This window comes from Salvelinus sp. IW2-2015, linkage group LG36 (genome assembly GCF_002910315.2).
Source record: "Salvelinus sp. IW2-2015 linkage group LG36, ASM291031v2, whole genome shotgun sequence".
NCBI classification, from domain to species: Eukaryota; Metazoa; Chordata; class Actinopteri; order Salmoniformes; family Salmonidae; genus Salvelinus; species Salvelinus sp. IW2-2015.
In genome coordinates this window covers 34,337,446-34,355,245 of record NC_036875.1, presented here as the reverse complement: position 1 = coordinate 34,355,245, position 17,800 = coordinate 34,337,446, and the positions used below count along the sequence as shown (strand labels likewise).

The following is a 17,800-nucleotide window of genomic DNA, read 5'->3' as shown; positions in this document are numbered from 1 at the left end:
GAGCAAACCCATGTAATGTTTTGTAGGTTAGCAGTAAAACCTTGAAATCAGCCCTAGCCTTAACAGTAAGCCAGTGTAGAGAGGCTAGCACTGGAGTAATATGATCAACTTCTAGCAGCCGTGTTTAGCACTAACTGAAGTTTATTTAGTGCTTTATCCGGGTAGCCGGAAAGTAGAGCATTGCAGTAGTCTAATCTAGAAGTGACAAAAGCTACGAAGATGGAAAAAAGCTGTGCTGTTCTTGATATGTTCGTCAAAAGAGAAATCAGGGTCCAGAGTAATGCCGAGGTCCTTCACAGTTTTATTTGAGATGACTGTACAACCATCAAGATTAAATGTCAGCTCCAACAGAAAATCTCTTTGTTTCTTGGGACCTAGAACTTGCATCTGTAACGAGTGCGCTGAGAGTCGGGAAGCAAGTTCAGGGAGTGAGTGTTTTAATAAATAAAATAAACAATGAACACAAAACACAAACATCGCACCAACATGAAAACAGAGTCAATAACACCTGAGGAAAGAACCAAGGGGGGTGACAGATATAGGGAAGATATTCAAGGAGGTGATGGAGTCCAGGTGAGTGTCATGAGGCGCAGGTGCGCGAGATGATGGTGACAGGTGTGCGGGATAATCAGCAGCCTGATGACCTAGAGAGGGAGTTTACGTGACAGCATCTCTGTTTTGTCCGAGTTTAAAAGTAAAACATTTGCCGCCATCCACTTCCTTATGTCTGAAACGCAGGCTTCCAATGAGTGCAGTTTAGGGGCTTCACCATGTTTCATCGAAATGTACAGCTGTGTATCGTCCGCATAGCAGTGAAAGTTAATATCATGTTTCCGAATGACATCACCAAGAGGTAAAATATATAGTGAAAACAATAGTGGTCCTAAAACAGAACCTTGAGGAACACCGATTTTTACAGTTGATTTGTCAGAAGACAAACCATCCACAAAGACAAACTGATATCTTTCCGACAGATAAGATCTAAACCAGGCCATAACTTGTCCGTGTAGACCAATTTGGGTTTCCAATCTCACCAAAAGAATGTTGTGATCGATGGTATCAAAAGCAGTACTAAGGTCTAGGAGCACAAGAACATATGCAGAGCCTTGATCTGACGATATTAAAAGGTCATTTACCACCTTCACGAGTGCAGTCTCAGTGCTATGATGGGGTCTAAAACCAGACTGAAGTGTTTCGTATACGCTGTTTGTCTTCAGGAAGGCAGTGAGTTGCTGAGCATCAGCTTTTTCTAACATTTTTGAGAGGAATGGGAGATTCGATATAGGCCGATAGTTTTTTATATTTTCTGGGTCAAGGTTAGGCTTTTTCAAGAGAGGCTTTATTACTGCCACTTTTAGTGAGTTTGATACACATCCGGTGGATAGAGAGCCGTTTAATATGTAATACGCAGACTGTGCTGACATACACCCCCATTTCAGCCGCTGTAACTCCATCAAGGCAGATAGCGGCTGCTGGGTGCTGTACGAGAGGCCCAACTAACTGGGCTACCAGTATGTGCTGACCAGGGGTTGGTACCCAGAGTATCGGCGCTGGATGGATTACAACGACTCCATCCGCTCCTGCCGTACCTTCTTGTGAGCAACCTAATGGTCTGTCTCTGAGGTGTGGCTGTTACCTAGGTAACCTGCCAGGCTTGTCTCTGAGGTGTGGCTGTTACCTAGGTAACCTACCAGGCTTGTCTCTGAGGTGTGGCTGTTACCTAGGTAACCTGCCAGGCTTGTCTCTGAGGTGTGGATGTGTTACCTGGGTAACCTGCCAGGCTTGTCTCTGAGGTGTGGCTGTGTTACCTGGGTAACCTGCCAGACCTGTCTCTGAGGTGTGGCTGTGTTACCTGGGTAACCTGCCAGGCTTGTCTCTGAGGTGTGGCTGTGTTACCTGGGTAACCTGCCAGGCTTGTCTCTGAGGTGTGGCTGTGTTTCCTGGGTAACCTGCCAGACTTGTCTCTGAGGTGTGGCTGTGTTACCTGGGTAACCTGCCAGACTGCTACCCCATGAGTAATACTTCACACATCGATCAAATCATGTCGAAGATTTGAGTCTTATTGAATCTTTTAGCTACAGAGTGAATGGGTGTATCATCTGATTGATGGTCTGGGACAGGTGGGCATGTTAGCCCGTAACGAAAAGGGAGACAACGATGAGATCAAGGAATAACAAAAATATATTTATGAACTAAAGTAAACTATATACAATTAACAATGGTGTGTGTAGTCAGTAATCAGTAGTTTAAGTGAGTGGTTGCGTGCATAGATGGTGATAATGAGGGGTGTTGATAGGTACCAAAACAAACAAGCCACAAAATGCCCCCGGACCAATTTCACCCAAAAATATATTTACTGTATATTTTTTAAGAACCCAGTCGGGGTCTCAACTTACTGTTGAGAGTTTGAATAACATAATACACCAGGTGCAATTTGGTTGTGTATTAGCAATCACTCAATTAGCCCATGTCAGCATATTAAAAACTGCAAACATTTGCCTCCACCCTATGGCAAAATGTGTAGAATTGCATGAAATGAACTTTATATACTTGTATACTTTCCTTTTTTAGAGTAATTTCTTCAAATAGTATATCTGTAGGCCTCCTGTATCACATCTTTACTTTGTTTTTCCATAGATTCTCTTATTAATGCTACTTCATTCCTGTTCTTCCATCAGAACATCTTCTACAAGGACAAGGACTTCGGCGGCCGTCACCATGAGTGCATTACTAACTGTGCCGATCTTCACTCCATGTTCAACCGTTGCTAGTCCATCAGGGTGGAGAAGCGGTATGTTCATGATCTACGAGCGCCCCAACTTCATGGGACACCAGCACTTCTTGAGGAAGGGAGAGTACTCCGACTACATGCGCTGTGTCAAGTCCTGCCGCATAATCCCCATGGTAAGGGAATGAACGACTGTCAAGTCCTGCCGCATGATCCCCATGGTAAGGGAATGAACGACTGTCAAGTCCTGCCGCATGATCCCCATGGTAAGGGAATGAACGACTGTGTCAAGTCCTGCCGCATGATCCCCATGGGAAGGAATGAACGACTGTGTCAAGCCCTGCCGAATGATACCCATGGTAAGGGAATGACGACTGTGTCAACCCTGCCGAATGATACCCATGGTAAGGGAACAGTCAAATATTATTCTCAAGGCCACTGATATCTTCAGAAAATTTCTCAAACACATATGAACTATTTACTGTATCATTGCGTATTTGAGAGTACTTACACATAATCTAGGTTTTGATCATAGTATATAACCTGCCATCTACGAGGGTGTTGACGTTTTGATCATAGTATATAACTGGCCATCTACGAGGGTGTTGACGTTTTGATCATAGTATATAACCTGGCTATCTACGAGGGTGTAGAAGTTTTGATCATAGTATATAACCTGGCCATCTACGAGGGTATTGACGTTTTGATCATAGTATATAACCTGGCCATCTACGAGGGTGTAAGTTTTAGCATAGTATATAACCTGGCTATCTACGAGGGTGTAGAAGTTTTGATCATAGTATATAACCTGGCCATCTACGAGGGTGTAGAAAGGGATCCTAAGTGGTTTAATCATCAGTAACAATTTATGAATTACATAATCAATCTTCAATCCCTTAAATCAGTCACATTGACATTTTGCATTTTGTTTGCGTACATGTGAAAATCTAAATAGTCGTTTTTGTATCGACGATTCATAAAGCTTGTTAAGAATGTAGAAAACAGATCCCCTCCAGCACCGTGGTAACTTCAGGATGAGGCTGTACGACCGCGCTGACATGGGAGGCCAGATGATGGAGCTAGACGACGACTGCCCCAACTGCATGGACCGTTTCAGTATGTCTGACTTCAACTCCTGCAACGTGATGGATGGCCACTGGCTTGATGTACGACCAGGCCAACTATAGAGGACACCACTACTACCTGAGGCCTGGCCAGTACCGTAGATACAGTGACTGGGGAGGCATTAGCTCCAAGCTCGGCTCAATCAGGAGCATCATAGACCTCTAAAGAAGGAAGGGTCCTTGTGAAATGCCTATTTTATGCCTTGTTTCACACACGGATAAAATGGTGTCAGTGCTCAATTGATTTAAGTTTTGTTCTTGTTCTCTGTGCATTGCAGTCCTGCTCTGCAGTATGGATGTTAGCAACAGGGTTGGCACCACGATGCCCGACATCCTCGCTCTGCTTAGAGGGATCAATAAAGCTATTGCAGTATTGGCATTGATCAGACAGGAGTCAAAGTGTAATCTCTATTATACAGTACTGGATCTATCATGCTCTACGCTCATGTCATTTACTGTTTAGTGTTAACCAAACAAACAAGTTCTAAGCGGTCTAATGGCCAACGAATTAAAAACAAATGATACTCCTCCTTAATGGAATTAACATACTCCATCTTTGTCATCTATATCGGCTGCTGCACAGAGTTACACTTTCCACAGTAAGTGTATTTATAGAGAGCTTTCTGATGTAACAAGTTACTATGTGACTTTCTCCACTAGGCCTCATGGGCATCAGGACCTTCTTGTTTCCACTAGAGGCCAGGGGTGTAGATACGTTTAGCCTAGAGAGCAAAATAAGTACCACGACTATCTTGTCTACACATAAACTATCATAGTTCGTCAATTTTGTATGTGTTTGATTTCATACTAGCTTATAGTGAGTAGTGTTTTAATGCTATTGGAGAACTTGTTTGGAGAATGCTAAATACTCTATTAGAACGATTTCTTACAAATAACTTGACCAAACAAAGAAATCAGAGGGCTGTGTAGGGTAAAGGATTTGATTGTAAGCATACTTGTCAATTTTTCTAATAATATACAAATCTCACTCACATCAAACTTTTGATTTTGAGAGATGCATTTATAAACCTACATCACACTTGCATTTCAATGCCACTATCAATCTTTAGTCTTAATATGTAATATTTAATGAATAAAATAACTGCGTTTGAAATAGGATCTCCCAATGACTATTTCTATATTGAGACTGGCAAAATAATACCAAGTACACTTCATATCTTACTTGTTACAAAACCAAACAAAAACCATGTAAGATTCCCTATACTGAAAAAACTATACTATACATGTGCTAGAAACAAAATGGTGTCTTAGATTCCCTATACTGAAAAAACTATACTATCCCTATACTATACATGTGCTGGAAACAAAATGGTGTCTTAGATTCCCTATACTGAAAAAAACGACTATATCTATACTATACACCAACTGGAAACAAAATGGTGTCTTAGATTCCCCCCATCCCAAATAATTAAGTTCAAAGCGATCATGAAAGTATAAACTGAGTGTACAAAGCATTAGGAACACTTTCACTCAACTATGACAATGGGGTACTTTTTCCACCACTGGGGATCATAGTGTTCACTTGGATTCACCTGGTCAGTCTATGTCATGGAAAGAGCAGGTGTTCCTAATGATTTGTACACTCAGTGTAGTTTCGTAGTGGAGCCATTGACCTCATGAAAAGGATGAAGTTTATCCTTGATGAATGATTCTTTGTATCAATCATTGATCAATGTTCAATGTTCTGTCTTAATTAATATTAACCCATAAGAGTCTAAGCCCGGGGGGGGTTCTACTGATCTATATGGAATTGTTTTAAGAAGGTCATACCAACGAACATTTAGCTATTTGATTTTGAATTGTAAGACCCCTTGAAATATAAAAAATATATATAAAGAAGTATTTGATGGGAAAAAATGATTTGCCCTTACTGCTATTAGCCTATGCAAACGCATTGAATAACAGATTCAGTACATGGAAAACAGATAGTCCCGCCAAATAAATCTAAAGTGAGTTTGTTCTGAATTGTCTGTTCTATATCAGGATACATTTTTTATTTTGTCTTTACATGTATTTAACCCCGTATTTTCGGATCTAAAAAGTGTCAATATATACTTTTCAACCGGTACCAGGGGACCTTCAGATGCGGTCTGTGGGTGTCCTAGAGCAAAACATCCAACATGTACGTGTTGGTAGTGGGTAGCCCAAACTGTTCGGACACTACAGACAGAAGTTGTTATTTTGTGAGAAGACGATTTCAGGATGTTTCATGGTCTGACAAACAATGCTCTAGCTCTGTCTCATTTCTCTGCAGATGCGGGGTTTTTTTTGTATGCTAATTAGATTTATACAGGGGGAAAACGATTTCACCCGTATGGGTTTTTAACAACATGATATCAACTTTATGCCTAGATCATCATCTATGAAGACAATAAATATGGTGGCCGTCATTTGAGTGCAGTGGGGACTTCACAGACATGCTCGTTCTACTCAGCCGGTGTAACTCCATCAAGGTGACATGTAGATGCTTCATGATAGGAGAAGCCCAACTACACTGGCCACCAGTACTACCTGTGTCCAGGAGCCTGACTACCATCGTTGGATGATCATCAATGACAAACTCTTGCCACATCATCCCCTTGGTGAGCTCTCTGTTTGTATGACTGCCCTTGCGAAAAAATAAGTTAATAAATGTATAAACAGTTTATGAAAAGTTAATAAATGTATATTTATAAACAGTTTATGAAAAGTTAATAAATTGCCAATTCACTTTTTCCCGAACTAAAAGCAAAAGATTGACTTGTATTATATGTTTATTTCACTTTCAAATAGTACAGGGGTTGTATCAATAACTGCAACGTTACAGTCAAAAGTTTGGACACACCTACTCTTTCAAGGCTTTTTCTTTATTTTTACTATTTTCTACATTGTAGAATAATAGTGAATACATCAAAACTATAAAATAACACAAATGCCAAGAGTCTGCAAAGCTGTCATCAAGGCAGCTACTTTGAAGAATTTCAAATATAAAATATATTTTGATTTGTTTAACAATTTTTTGGTTACTACAGTACATGATTCCATGTGTGTTATTTCATATTTTTACTGTCTTCACTATTATTCTACAATGTAGAAAATAGTAAAAATAAAGAAAAACCCTTGAATGAGTAGGTGTGTCCAAACTTCTGACTGGTACTGTAGATATATATCTGTATATTTCACTCTCAAAAAGTAAACTTGGAGCATTCTAGTCTGGTGTGAGAGTTATGCCAATTATACAGATGTAGGATCTTAATTTGAGCCAGTTTGCTACAGCAGGAAAATAATCCTGGAGCAATAGGAAATGTGAATTATAATTAATGGACATTTTTAGGGGTTGATACATTTTCACAGTGGAAATGACAAACTTTAGAAACCTTTTTAATTAACTCTAATTAACCACAAGTTAGCATTTCCTGCAGTGCAGGAAAATTCTCAGTAACAAAAGTGATCAAATTAAGATCCTACATCTGTACGAGTTGTGGAATTCTGGGTTAAGATGCTATTGGAAGATAATTGCTAAATGAATTAATAATTGTTTTATTCCTATGATTGAATGTTAGTTAGGGGCGCCAGGTAGCCTAGTGGTTAGAGTGTTGGGCCAGTAACTGAAAGGTTGCTAGATCGAATCACCGAGCTGACAAGGTAAAAATCTGTCGTTCTGCCCCTGAACAAGGCAGTTAACAGACTATTCCTAGGCCGTCATTGTAAATAAGAATTTGTTCTTAAGTGACTTGCCTAGTTAAATAAAGTTAACATTTTTAAAAAGTACATTTTTTTATACGTTGGTGCAGGTGTATGTGAGCAGGAGTGGGGGCGTAAAGATTTGTAATGGTCCTCTGATTATCAGATAAAGATAGAAGTTCTAAGATTGTACGATTATAACAGCTTTTTTCACCTCTAATCAATAGCAGGTGCCTGGATCCTACAACATGCGACTGACTCTATGAGAGACTAGTGTATTGTGGGCAGATGGTGGATCTGGTGAACGACTGTCCCAGCATAAAGGATCGTTTCCACATCAACAGCTTTTTCTCTTGCAATGTGAAAGGAGGAACTTGCTGTTCTACAACCACTCAAACTACCGGGGAAGGGGGTACCCTATAATACCTGCGGATTACACACTCTTAGAAAAAAGGATTCCAAAAGGGTTCTTCAGCTATCCCCATAAGAGAACCCTTTTTAGTTCCAGGTTAAACCCTTTTCGGTTCCATGTAGAAACATCCGTGGAAAGGGTTTTACATTGAACCCAAAAGGGTTCTACCTGGAACCAAAAGGGTTCTTCAAAGGGTTCTCCTACGGGGATAACCGAAGAATCCTTTTAGGTTCTAGATTGCACCTTTTTTTCTTTGAGTGCAGGAGATTCAGCAAATGGGGCAGAAAGAGTGCCATTCAATCAGTCTTGTACTACTCAATCAGTCTTGTACTACTGAACATACCCTGCTCTCAATGAATTGAACGTTGTGGCTAGCTCCTCTGCGGCTAGCCAGGACTCATGGTGGGACAATAACTCTTTGAATATTTACCCCGGACATCAAGCCCAGTGATAGAATATACAGAATCATAAAGCCATCTTGCTATCATTTGAGTGATACAATCACTCAAGTTAAGCGATTGTATACCCCACCCTCATTGCACATGAATGGATCATCTCATTTCCTGTTCTTGGTATAAAACACAAACATAAAAGGATTGAGAAAGTAAAAATTAAATTAGAGAAGATGTTGAAACAAACCTCAACAACATGATGGGATTTAACAAGTACCTAGAAGAGGAAACTTATTACAAAGCCTACAGTCAAAAATGATACTTTCAAATTGGAATATCTTCAGACAAAAACAATGTTCACAATGTTAAAATACCTTTCATTGTTGTGGCATGTTCATTTGATTAGATTCTTGAAAAACGTAATAAAGTAATATTGACAAACCTATTGAATAGACCAATACTTATCAATGATGACTATATCATTTGATCACATGATGGTAGCAAGTCTCTGGGCCTATTCTTGACCAATGATACACTCTTAGAAATAAAGTACTGTCCCCACAGGAGAACCCTTTATGCTACTGTAAATTGATAATTACCATGTGTTTATTCTACAAAGATGTATAAACTAGGCTAAGTTCAAACAAATACTATTATTTGTTAATTTCATGGCCCGTGTATTGGCTCTCTAACATGTACTGTAGCTGACGACGACTGTATAATAAATATGGCGTTGATAGGTTTTGCTGATGCAGTGCAGTGAGTGTATCAGACTGGTATACAGTAGTGTTTTCGGAGAATTCTGATGAACATGGGGGATAGAACAATAACTGGTTACACACGGCCATTCATACATAAACAGATTTGTTTCACTCACCCCCACCATTGAAACATCATCACTATGACTGTGGGATATATTTGAATGACAATACTTTATGCTGTGCAATCACACAGCTGCCCTGTGTGTGTTATTTTTTTAAATAAAAGACAGTGCTGAACTGAGGGACATTGAGCACTGAGCAGTCACCCCATCCACCGCCAACATGACTATGGGAAAGGTAAGAAGGAGAGCCATGGTTTTGCAACTTTTCAGATGAAATCTAAACAATTTTACAATGATATTTTACAGTATTTCATTAATTTCCCCTTAGTTTTACAAGCACAGTTTCTACAAATAGATCAGATAATACAACCCATTTAGCAGACAGATCTCATGCAGTTTAGTAGTCCTGTAATTTTAGAGATAATGATATTCTGTGATGTTGTGATTGTTTGCAGATAATCTTCTACGAGGACAGGAACTTCCAGGGTCGCTCTCATGAGTGTAACAGCGACTGTGCCGACCTGCACTCCTACTTCAACCGCTGCAACTCCCTCAGGGTTGAGAGCGGCTGCTTCATGGTTTATGAGCGCCCTAACTACATGGGAAACCAGTACTTCGTGAGGAGGGGAGAGTACCCCGATAACCAGCGAATGATTGGCATCAACGACTGCATCAGGTCCTGCCGTATGATCCCCCTGGTGAGTAAACAAGGTTTGAAATGCATCTAGTGACTAGATGTTGTACAGTTGCCAAGGCAGCAGCTACTCTTCCTGGGTTCCGGCAGTTATATACAATTTAAAATATTACAAAACATTACATTTCATAACACTTTTCACAACACACTAAGTTGAAGGAAAGTCATAGTTTGTCACTGAATGATTATAATATCTGGCATACATTTTCTATTCTTTATAGTAAAGCCAAAGTCATAACCAGATACATTTGAATACTGCAATTATATTGAACATTTATTTTATTGATTAATTATGAGAGACTAGGATGTGCATAAATGAGCTACCTGCATATAACATGTAGGTGCCATGAGATAAAATCAGTCACAAATTTGTTGAATATAACATACATCTAAATTGCAACTAAAGCCTCAGCAACATTGACCTCTAAATGTACCATTATATTTAATTAAATGTAAGAAATATACAAATTGAGTATACAGAAACCATATATCTATGTAATAACTAAGTAACGATGTAATAACTATGTAGTAACTATGTAATAACTATGTAGTAACTATGTAATACTTATGCCGTAATCATGTAGTAACTATGTAATAACTATGTAGTAACTATGTAATAACTATGCAGTAACATGTAGTAACTATGTAATAACTATGTAGTAACTATGTAATACCTATGCAGTAACATGTAGTAATTATGTAATAACTATGCAGTAACCATGAAACTATGTAATACCTATGTAATGACTATGTAACACCTGTTTGATCCCGTTACAGCACCGCGGCAACTACAGAATGAGAATGTATGATCGTCCTGACATGGGCGGCCAGATGAACGAGCTGAGCGACGACTGCCCCAATGTCCAGGACCGTTTCCGTATGTCCGACATCAATTCCTGCAACGTGATGGACGGCCACTGGCTGATGTACGACCAGCCCAACTACAAGGGAAGGCAGTACTATGTGAGGCCCGGTGAGTACAGGAGGTTCAGCGACTGGGGAGGCCAGAGCCCCAAGATCGGCTCCCTCAGAAGGATCACCGACTTCAACTAAACCACAGCTCCATTTTAAACTATCAACTGTCACTCTGTCCACAATAAACTTTGATTCGTAATCAAAAACCTTTTCTGTTTCTTTTCATCTTTTCATTGAGATTGGTATATTCTCAAAACTCAACCCCATTGCTTGAGACCCTCACTGGTGACAATTCACACAAAGTTTGCTGATTTTAATAAATCTCTTTACGCAGTCTAAATACGTTTATTGGTAGAGCATTTGAGATACATAATTGACCTTGTTCTACAGTAGGCTCCAGATATCTAAATCCTACACAAATAATTACAGCACCACAACTATTTATGTTCCATGTTGGATATCAAAACACCTAATCATTACTAGAATATTTGTTTGTTCTGATAACTCATGTCAAAAAGTACAGATTGATCACTAAACCCCACATTATACGTGAGAAAAATGCATTTTTGGCAAAAGAATGCAAGCAGACAAAGCGTGAGCCGCTCTCTCCCTGTTTGGGGCCCCATAAGGGATTAGCCAGCTGTACATGTATTGTGGCTTAATATATCCATACCATGATGCTAAAAGAAGTAGAACTCTATGCAGTAGAGTAGAACTCTATGCAGTAGAGTAGAACTCTATGCAGTAGAGTAGAACTCTATGCATAGAGTAGAACTCTATGCAGTAGAGTAGAACTCTATGCAGTAGAGTAGAACTCTATGCAGTAGAGTAGAACTCTATGCAGTAGAGTAGAACTCTATGCAGTAGTTCTGACTGGAAAACGTAGTGAATTTGAGGCATCACATCAATAACGGTGAGTGCACCTGTAAATCCTACATTCACATTCATAGTTGCAGTCACATTGGCCTACTGGAATACAATTATTATTAATTGATATACATATTAAATATAAATATGAATATGAATGCTAATTGTACAGACCAGAATGTAGATATATGTTAATCACTACCTTTGCTTTCTCTGTACCTGCTATTGCTGAAAGATGAGAATCAGATTTTTATAAAGTAGTTTTGATCTTACGATCTTACTTACATGGCATATTTAATGATATATGAATGCAGCTTATTTTCAAGAATGCACTTATCAAATAAGATAAAGATATATCAAAACTCATAATAAAGATATACTGTAACATAACCAAGGAAATGAAAACAATATGAAGGAACCAGATCATTCTCTGGTTAGATGCTGAGTTTAATGAGCTATGTAAGGCAATATCTCAATATTTATAAGAACAATATTTTTTACCCTGCATTTTGTCTTCATCTAGCGACTACATAATGTGCGTTGTCTTGAGAACTCCTTAGCATGCCAATAAACCAAACTGACTCTCTGCTCCACTTATAGTCTTTGTAGCGGTACCACATATTGACACACTTTTACTCCTAACATAAAGCCAAGTAATAAATCAATAAGATGTGGGGTAGGACAAGACAGATCAGATCCTAACATTCAACAATGTTCATGTAGAAGTTCCAAAAGTAAAGTAATCTTGTTTAACAGCCAATTAATACATCAATAAGATGTGGGTTAAGACATGACAGATCCTAACATTCAACAATGTTCATGAAGAAGTTCCAAAAGTAACGTATGAGATAAATACTGTATAGGTCACACGATCATTTATGTACAGGCATCCGGGCTGCAGGTAGCCTAGTGGTTAAGAGCATTGGGCCAGTAACTGAAAGATCACTGGTTTGAATCCCTAAGCCGACTAGGTGAAAAATCTGTCGATGTACCCTTGAGCAATGCACTTAACCCAAATTGGTTGCCAGGAGCCTGATGAGAGTGCGGAAATACCATCACATCCCCACCTTCCTGGCATCTCTGCACAGGCTCCCCGTCTCATTCCAGATTAAATTCAAAACCCTCCTGCAGACTTTCCAGTGTATTCATGGCAATGCCACTCCTTATCTCAAAGAACTGCTCTTCCTTCATAACCCCACCCTCAGGTCAAGCGGTAGCCTGCTCCTCCACGCTCCCAAGACCAAGCTCTGCTCCTTGAGGGATCGGGCATTCAGCTTGACCGCCCAGCTTCTGGAATGCCCTCTCAGACCACCTGAGGGCACCACTGACTCTGGGCTCCTTTAAAACGGGCCTAAAGACCTTTCTCTTTAGGAAGGCTTTGTGTTGAGAGCTGTGCTCCTTGTTGTCCTAGCGTCAGCTGGGTTCTTTGTGTCAGTTTGTTTAATTGTGTAAAGAAAAATCTATTTGATTTTCTTTTTTCTTTTATGCACTTTGAGATTATTCTTTATAATGAAAACTGCTTTACAAATGTAATAAATGATTATTCTTAATTACTCCTGTAAGTTGCTCTGGATAAGAGCGTCTGTAAGATGACTAAAATGTAATGTCCTGGCAGCCTTCAGGAAGTGAGATGGAAAGGTTTCCTACTTCTTTGTTCAGTGCAAGAACCCAGTCTATGAATGATACAGCAGCAGTTCGTTATGGGCAGATTAACTAACTACAGGCGACAACAAAGCATGGCCAATAACTAGACATTCTTCTAGTTTCTTTGGCTTGTGAGGTGAGGTACAACTGGACCCTTCCTAACTAAATTACAACTAGTTCAATGACGGCATTTCACCCATCTTTGGCCGCTGGGTTTAGACTAAAGTCAGACATTTTTTGATATTCTATCCTCACCTCCGCATTCCCATTAAACGACAGTTATTTTTTTTTAAAGTTGTGAACTACGAGGTTCTAACATATACTGATTTCATCGTAGAACTCGCAGTCCTTCTATGGAACAACAATGAGCATTTAGGGATAATTAAATGGCGTTTGTTGTTTTTGATCGGGACTTCACAGGTACTATTTGTGATTAAATTTTTTTTTAAAGTGTTATAGGGTACATTTTCAGTAACCTTTCCATCAGCCTGCCAAAATAACTCAAATGTTTCTATATTGCCTAGTATCATGTACACTTAACGATGTATAATTAGTACATTCTATGATCAAATGGCCTGTTATAAAAAAACGATTTTATATCAACCTTTGCTTAATTTCTCTGCTGTTATGTAGTGGTCATAACATTACATTCTGCTTTCCAGCACAATGCCATTGTTTACTTTTATGCAAAACATGTAAACACAGAGGTGATTGGCATTTCTGGGGATAAAGGGATGACACAAACAAATTGTTTGTTTACCATGTAAAAGCAAACTGTAATTAGTCAAGGATGGTCATGGGAAGAGCGTTAGCTAAGCAGGCTAATAAGGAAGATGTTTTGGACTGTCCTTGGCAGTGGATATGGTAAGTTATGGTATGGATAGTGAAGAAAAGCTAGAATGTGGCAAAAAAAATTAAAACTCACTCGAATTCTTCTAACTACAGTGAGCAGAGGGGCACTAGTAATGGTAAAGGTGGTGGTGGTTGGTAATGGTTGTAGTTGTAGTAAAATGTGTTCGTAATCATGTTGGTGCTGTGATTAATGTTCAGTAAGTAGCCTATGACACATTGGATGTTGACACATCATGTACTGTAAATACTCCATGTGTTACAAGCAGGATGTCATTTTTCGGACTGTACACATTGGCATAAAATGGGTTGAGAATGCAAATGAGATTGCATAGTGAATGGCTAGGCTAGTGCAATACAGAATCCTTGGGATGTACCTACCCTGAACCCTAACCCTAAACTTAACCCCTACCCTTACCCTAACCATAACCCTAACCTTAACCATAAACCTTACCTAACCCTGACCTTAACCCCTACCTTAACCATTTTAAATGTCAACTTCAGTGGGGTAAAGTCAGAGTTGGGACGTCCCAAGGACCCAGGATAGCAAGGACCTGAATGGCTACCTCTAGTGTTACGCACCATATTTAATGCTAAAGGGCTGTTCCATATTGTTCTGTACCTATTGTCTATTGGACGTGTGGATACCATACTAGTCTTTTCCTTTGTCTATGCATGTCAAAACATCAAACCAGTAATTATTTATCCTGTTTTTCCAAATACAAATCCATATTTCTCACCCAATGTTGTTCTCCAACAAAAAGGAAAACATGTGCCAGTACCCTGAATTATAACTATGTGAGCATTTGAATAACAATACTTTGTTTGTCAAGAGGTAGTATAAAAAGCTCTGAAAACATGTGGAATCTCTCCAACGGAGACCATGGGCAAGGTAGGACTTTTTCCCTGTGCTTTTGAACTGTAAACTCTGACCATTTTACTCCCTTGTCTGCTATATATTGTGCTCAGTATATGCTGTATAGTGGGTCCCACCCCACCTATATCAGCCCAAAGTTAAACTTATCATTGGAATTTCTTGATTTGCAGATTACATTTTACGAGGACAGGAACTTCCAAGGTCGTAGTTATGAGTGCAACAATGACTGCACAGACCTGCACTCCTACTTCAGCCGCTGTAACTCCATCAGGGTGGATAGTGGCTGTTTTATGATCTATGAGCGCCCCAACTACATGGGTCACCAGTATTACATGAGGAGGGGAGAGTATGCTGATTACCAGCGTTGGATGGGTTTCAGCAGCTGTATCCGATCCTGTCGTATGATTCCAATGGTAAGTTCTGACTGGGTATGGACGTCTTACTGAGGCAACGGAAGGTACCTGGAAATGATTATCAAGACAAGAGAGTTGGAGCAAGGATAAGAACATCATTTATTTATCTTTATTACATCATCTCTGTTTTATGATTTAGATTCATGAGCTTCCTAGAACTATCCAGGAAATGGATTTTGATATTTAATGCCACCTTGCCATTATATTATCCATCTACTCTCTGTACGGTATCAACTGGATGCCATTTTGATTGCTCTTCCTTTTGCTCTACAGTACCGGGGTTCAAATAGGATGCGAATCTACGAGAAGGCCGATTTCAGTGGTCACATGATGGAATTTATGGACGACTGTCCCTGTGTGTCTGATCGTTTCCACCACCGCCACATCTACTCTTGTAATATCATGAATGGCTTCTGGATCTTCTATGAGTATCCCAACTACCGGGGTCGACAGTACTTCCTGAGAGCCGGAGAGTACAGGAGATACCGTGAATGGTGCGCCACCTGCGCCATTGTAGGCTCTTTCAGACGGGTCACTGACTTTTAGCCATCCTGCTCAAGCACTTGCTGTAAATACATGCTTAGTTATTAAAATGGTTGAATTTTTAACCCCTTTGTGTACGAATGATCTCTGACTTGTTTACATTTTCATTATTGAAATAACTAATATTCATTAAATGTTCACTGTATTTATGTGGTTTTAAGTTGGTATAAAATGACACTACCAAGAATGATTCAATAAAGGCCATGTCATTACTTGTGCGAACAATGATCAACTACCACTTTGTTATGGCCTAGCATCCAGTATGTCATATATTGACCAATAAGAGTACTTACTATGGCACGTACTGCAGTAAAACCTGAAATTAGAGTACTTACTGTGGCACGTACTGCAGTAAAACCTGAAATAAGAGTACTTACTATGGCACGTACTGCAGTAAAAACTGAAATAAGGATACTTACTATGGCACGTACTGCATTAAAACCTAAAATTAGAGTACTTACTATGGCACATACTGCATTCAAACCTGAAAACATACACCACTCATCTGGAGGTCACTGTTTTCAGCTTTCAGTGCCAGAAAGTTGTAAAAAATACTACGGCTACTAGACTTTCGGACGCTGAAATCAAATGGCCTTAGCTACCATAAGTGACTGTCTAAGGAATGGCTTCTTAAACTTTTCCAGCTCAAGACCCAAATAAGAAATTCACCGTCCTCCTGTGACCCAAATCGTCCCCCAACGACCCAAATTAATAAAAAACGGTGTGTGATTATAAGTGTATTCTGATAACTCATGACCCACCTTTCATGCCCAGGGGCCACTTTTGGTCCCGACACATAGTTTAAGAAAAGCCCTGGTCTAAGGAGTCAGGCATGACACCATCATGCATAGAAGGAATGTAATGTCATGTAATATTTGTAATTGTATATAACTGCCTTAATGTTACTGGAATGCATATTAGTGGAAAGTATAACTGAGAAAATATTTAATTCAAAGTTCAACACTGTTCTCTAGCATTAATAAAATAGTAATAAATAAATACAATTCCTAAGCATTTATAGTAATTTGTAATGCATTTATGAGCATATATAAATATTTAGAAACATTTATAATGGCTGATTCATGAAAGTTATTATAAAGTGTTACCAAAAGTGGTTTGTGCTAAGGGATTGTCTAAAAATACAGACATTCCAGTATATATATATATTTTTTTCACATAAAAAGAAAACCACACATCTAGGAAAATATAGAAAATCACCTTAAACAATACGCAGTTATGTATTAAAAGACAAAACAAAAAATAAAGACCATAATTACCATCAACATGAGTTGAGCTATCACTTCAATCAACCAACTTGTGATCACTGGGCAAGTAATACCAAAGACTGACAAACTTGGACCCTATGCATCTCTGCTTGGCACTCAGCATTAAAGAGATAGATTGCAACAGACTGGGGTCCTGTCCAGGAGGTGTACTTGTACATCAAGCTGCCTCACCCTACAGAAACAGGATTAGCTCCTGCTCCTATGAGCCGATCCGGCTCCCATTAGCCGAGGCTCATGCTACTTGGTAATTTACTTATTACTTCAATCAGAACTAAATAATATGATATTAATTCTCAACCATTATTGATCCTGTCAGTGGTGCGAGGGGAAAAGGGTAATAACCATGTCGACCCTGGTGGACTGAAATGTTTGATGCATTGTAGAAGGGGTTGGCAAATATTCAAACAATTATATGAGGTAATTGCAAGATAAAAAAACATTCATTCTGGTCTCAGCAAAATCAGAAATCAGGATTATATCACTTTAGTAATCAGTAATGAATTAATTGTGAGATTAATACAAATTACATACGTGCATAGCTACATACAG

At 39.2% G+C, this 17,800-nt stretch overlaps 2 protein-coding genes and 1 pseudogene across 2 annotated transcripts; all 3 read left to right on the top strand.

Annotated features, from left to right (window-relative positions):
* The first annotated feature begins 1,554 nt into the window (after window positions 1-1,554).
* On the top strand, window positions 1,555-4,058 carry LOC111959503 (gamma-crystallin S-1-like; annotated as a pseudogene).
* A 5,235-nt stretch (window positions 4,059-9,293) lies between these two features.
* On the top strand, window positions 9,294-10,981 carry LOC111959958 (gamma-crystallin M2-like). The gene is made up of 3 exons (XM_023981815.2): window positions 9,294-9,398; window positions 9,619-9,861; window positions 10,635-10,981. The coding sequence occupies exons 1-3, from the start codon at window positions 9,384-9,386 to the stop codon at window positions 10,908-10,910; spliced, it is 534 nt and encodes a 177-aa protein (XP_023837583.1). The 5' UTR covers window positions 9,294-9,383; the 3' UTR covers window positions 10,911-10,981.
* Window positions 10,982-14,936: 3,955 nt separating this feature from the next.
* On the top strand, window positions 14,937-16,030 carry LOC111959959 (gamma-crystallin M2-like). Its single transcript, XM_023981816.2, has 3 exons — window positions 14,937-15,024; window positions 15,180-15,422; window positions 15,696-16,030. The coding sequence occupies exons 1-3, from the start codon at window positions 15,016-15,018 to the stop codon at window positions 15,966-15,968; spliced, it is 525 nt and encodes a 174-aa protein (XP_023837584.1). The 5' UTR covers window positions 14,937-15,015; the 3' UTR covers window positions 15,969-16,030.
* Window positions 16,031-17,800: the final 1,770 nt, after the last annotated feature.

What these genes read in the sequence shown, in the direction of transcription:
- LOC111959958 (XM_023981815.2), top strand. An exon ending in CCTGCCGTATGATCCCCCTG is followed by an intron (nt 9,862 to 10,634) that starts GTGAGTAAACAA and finishes ATCCCGTTACAG; the next exon opens with CACCGCGGCAACTACAGAAT.
- LOC111959959 (XM_023981816.2), top strand. An exon ending in CCTGTCGTATGATTCCAATG is followed by an intron (nt 15,423 to 15,695) that starts GTAAGTTCTGAC and finishes TTTGCTCTACAG; the next exon opens with TACCGGGGTTCAAATAGGAT.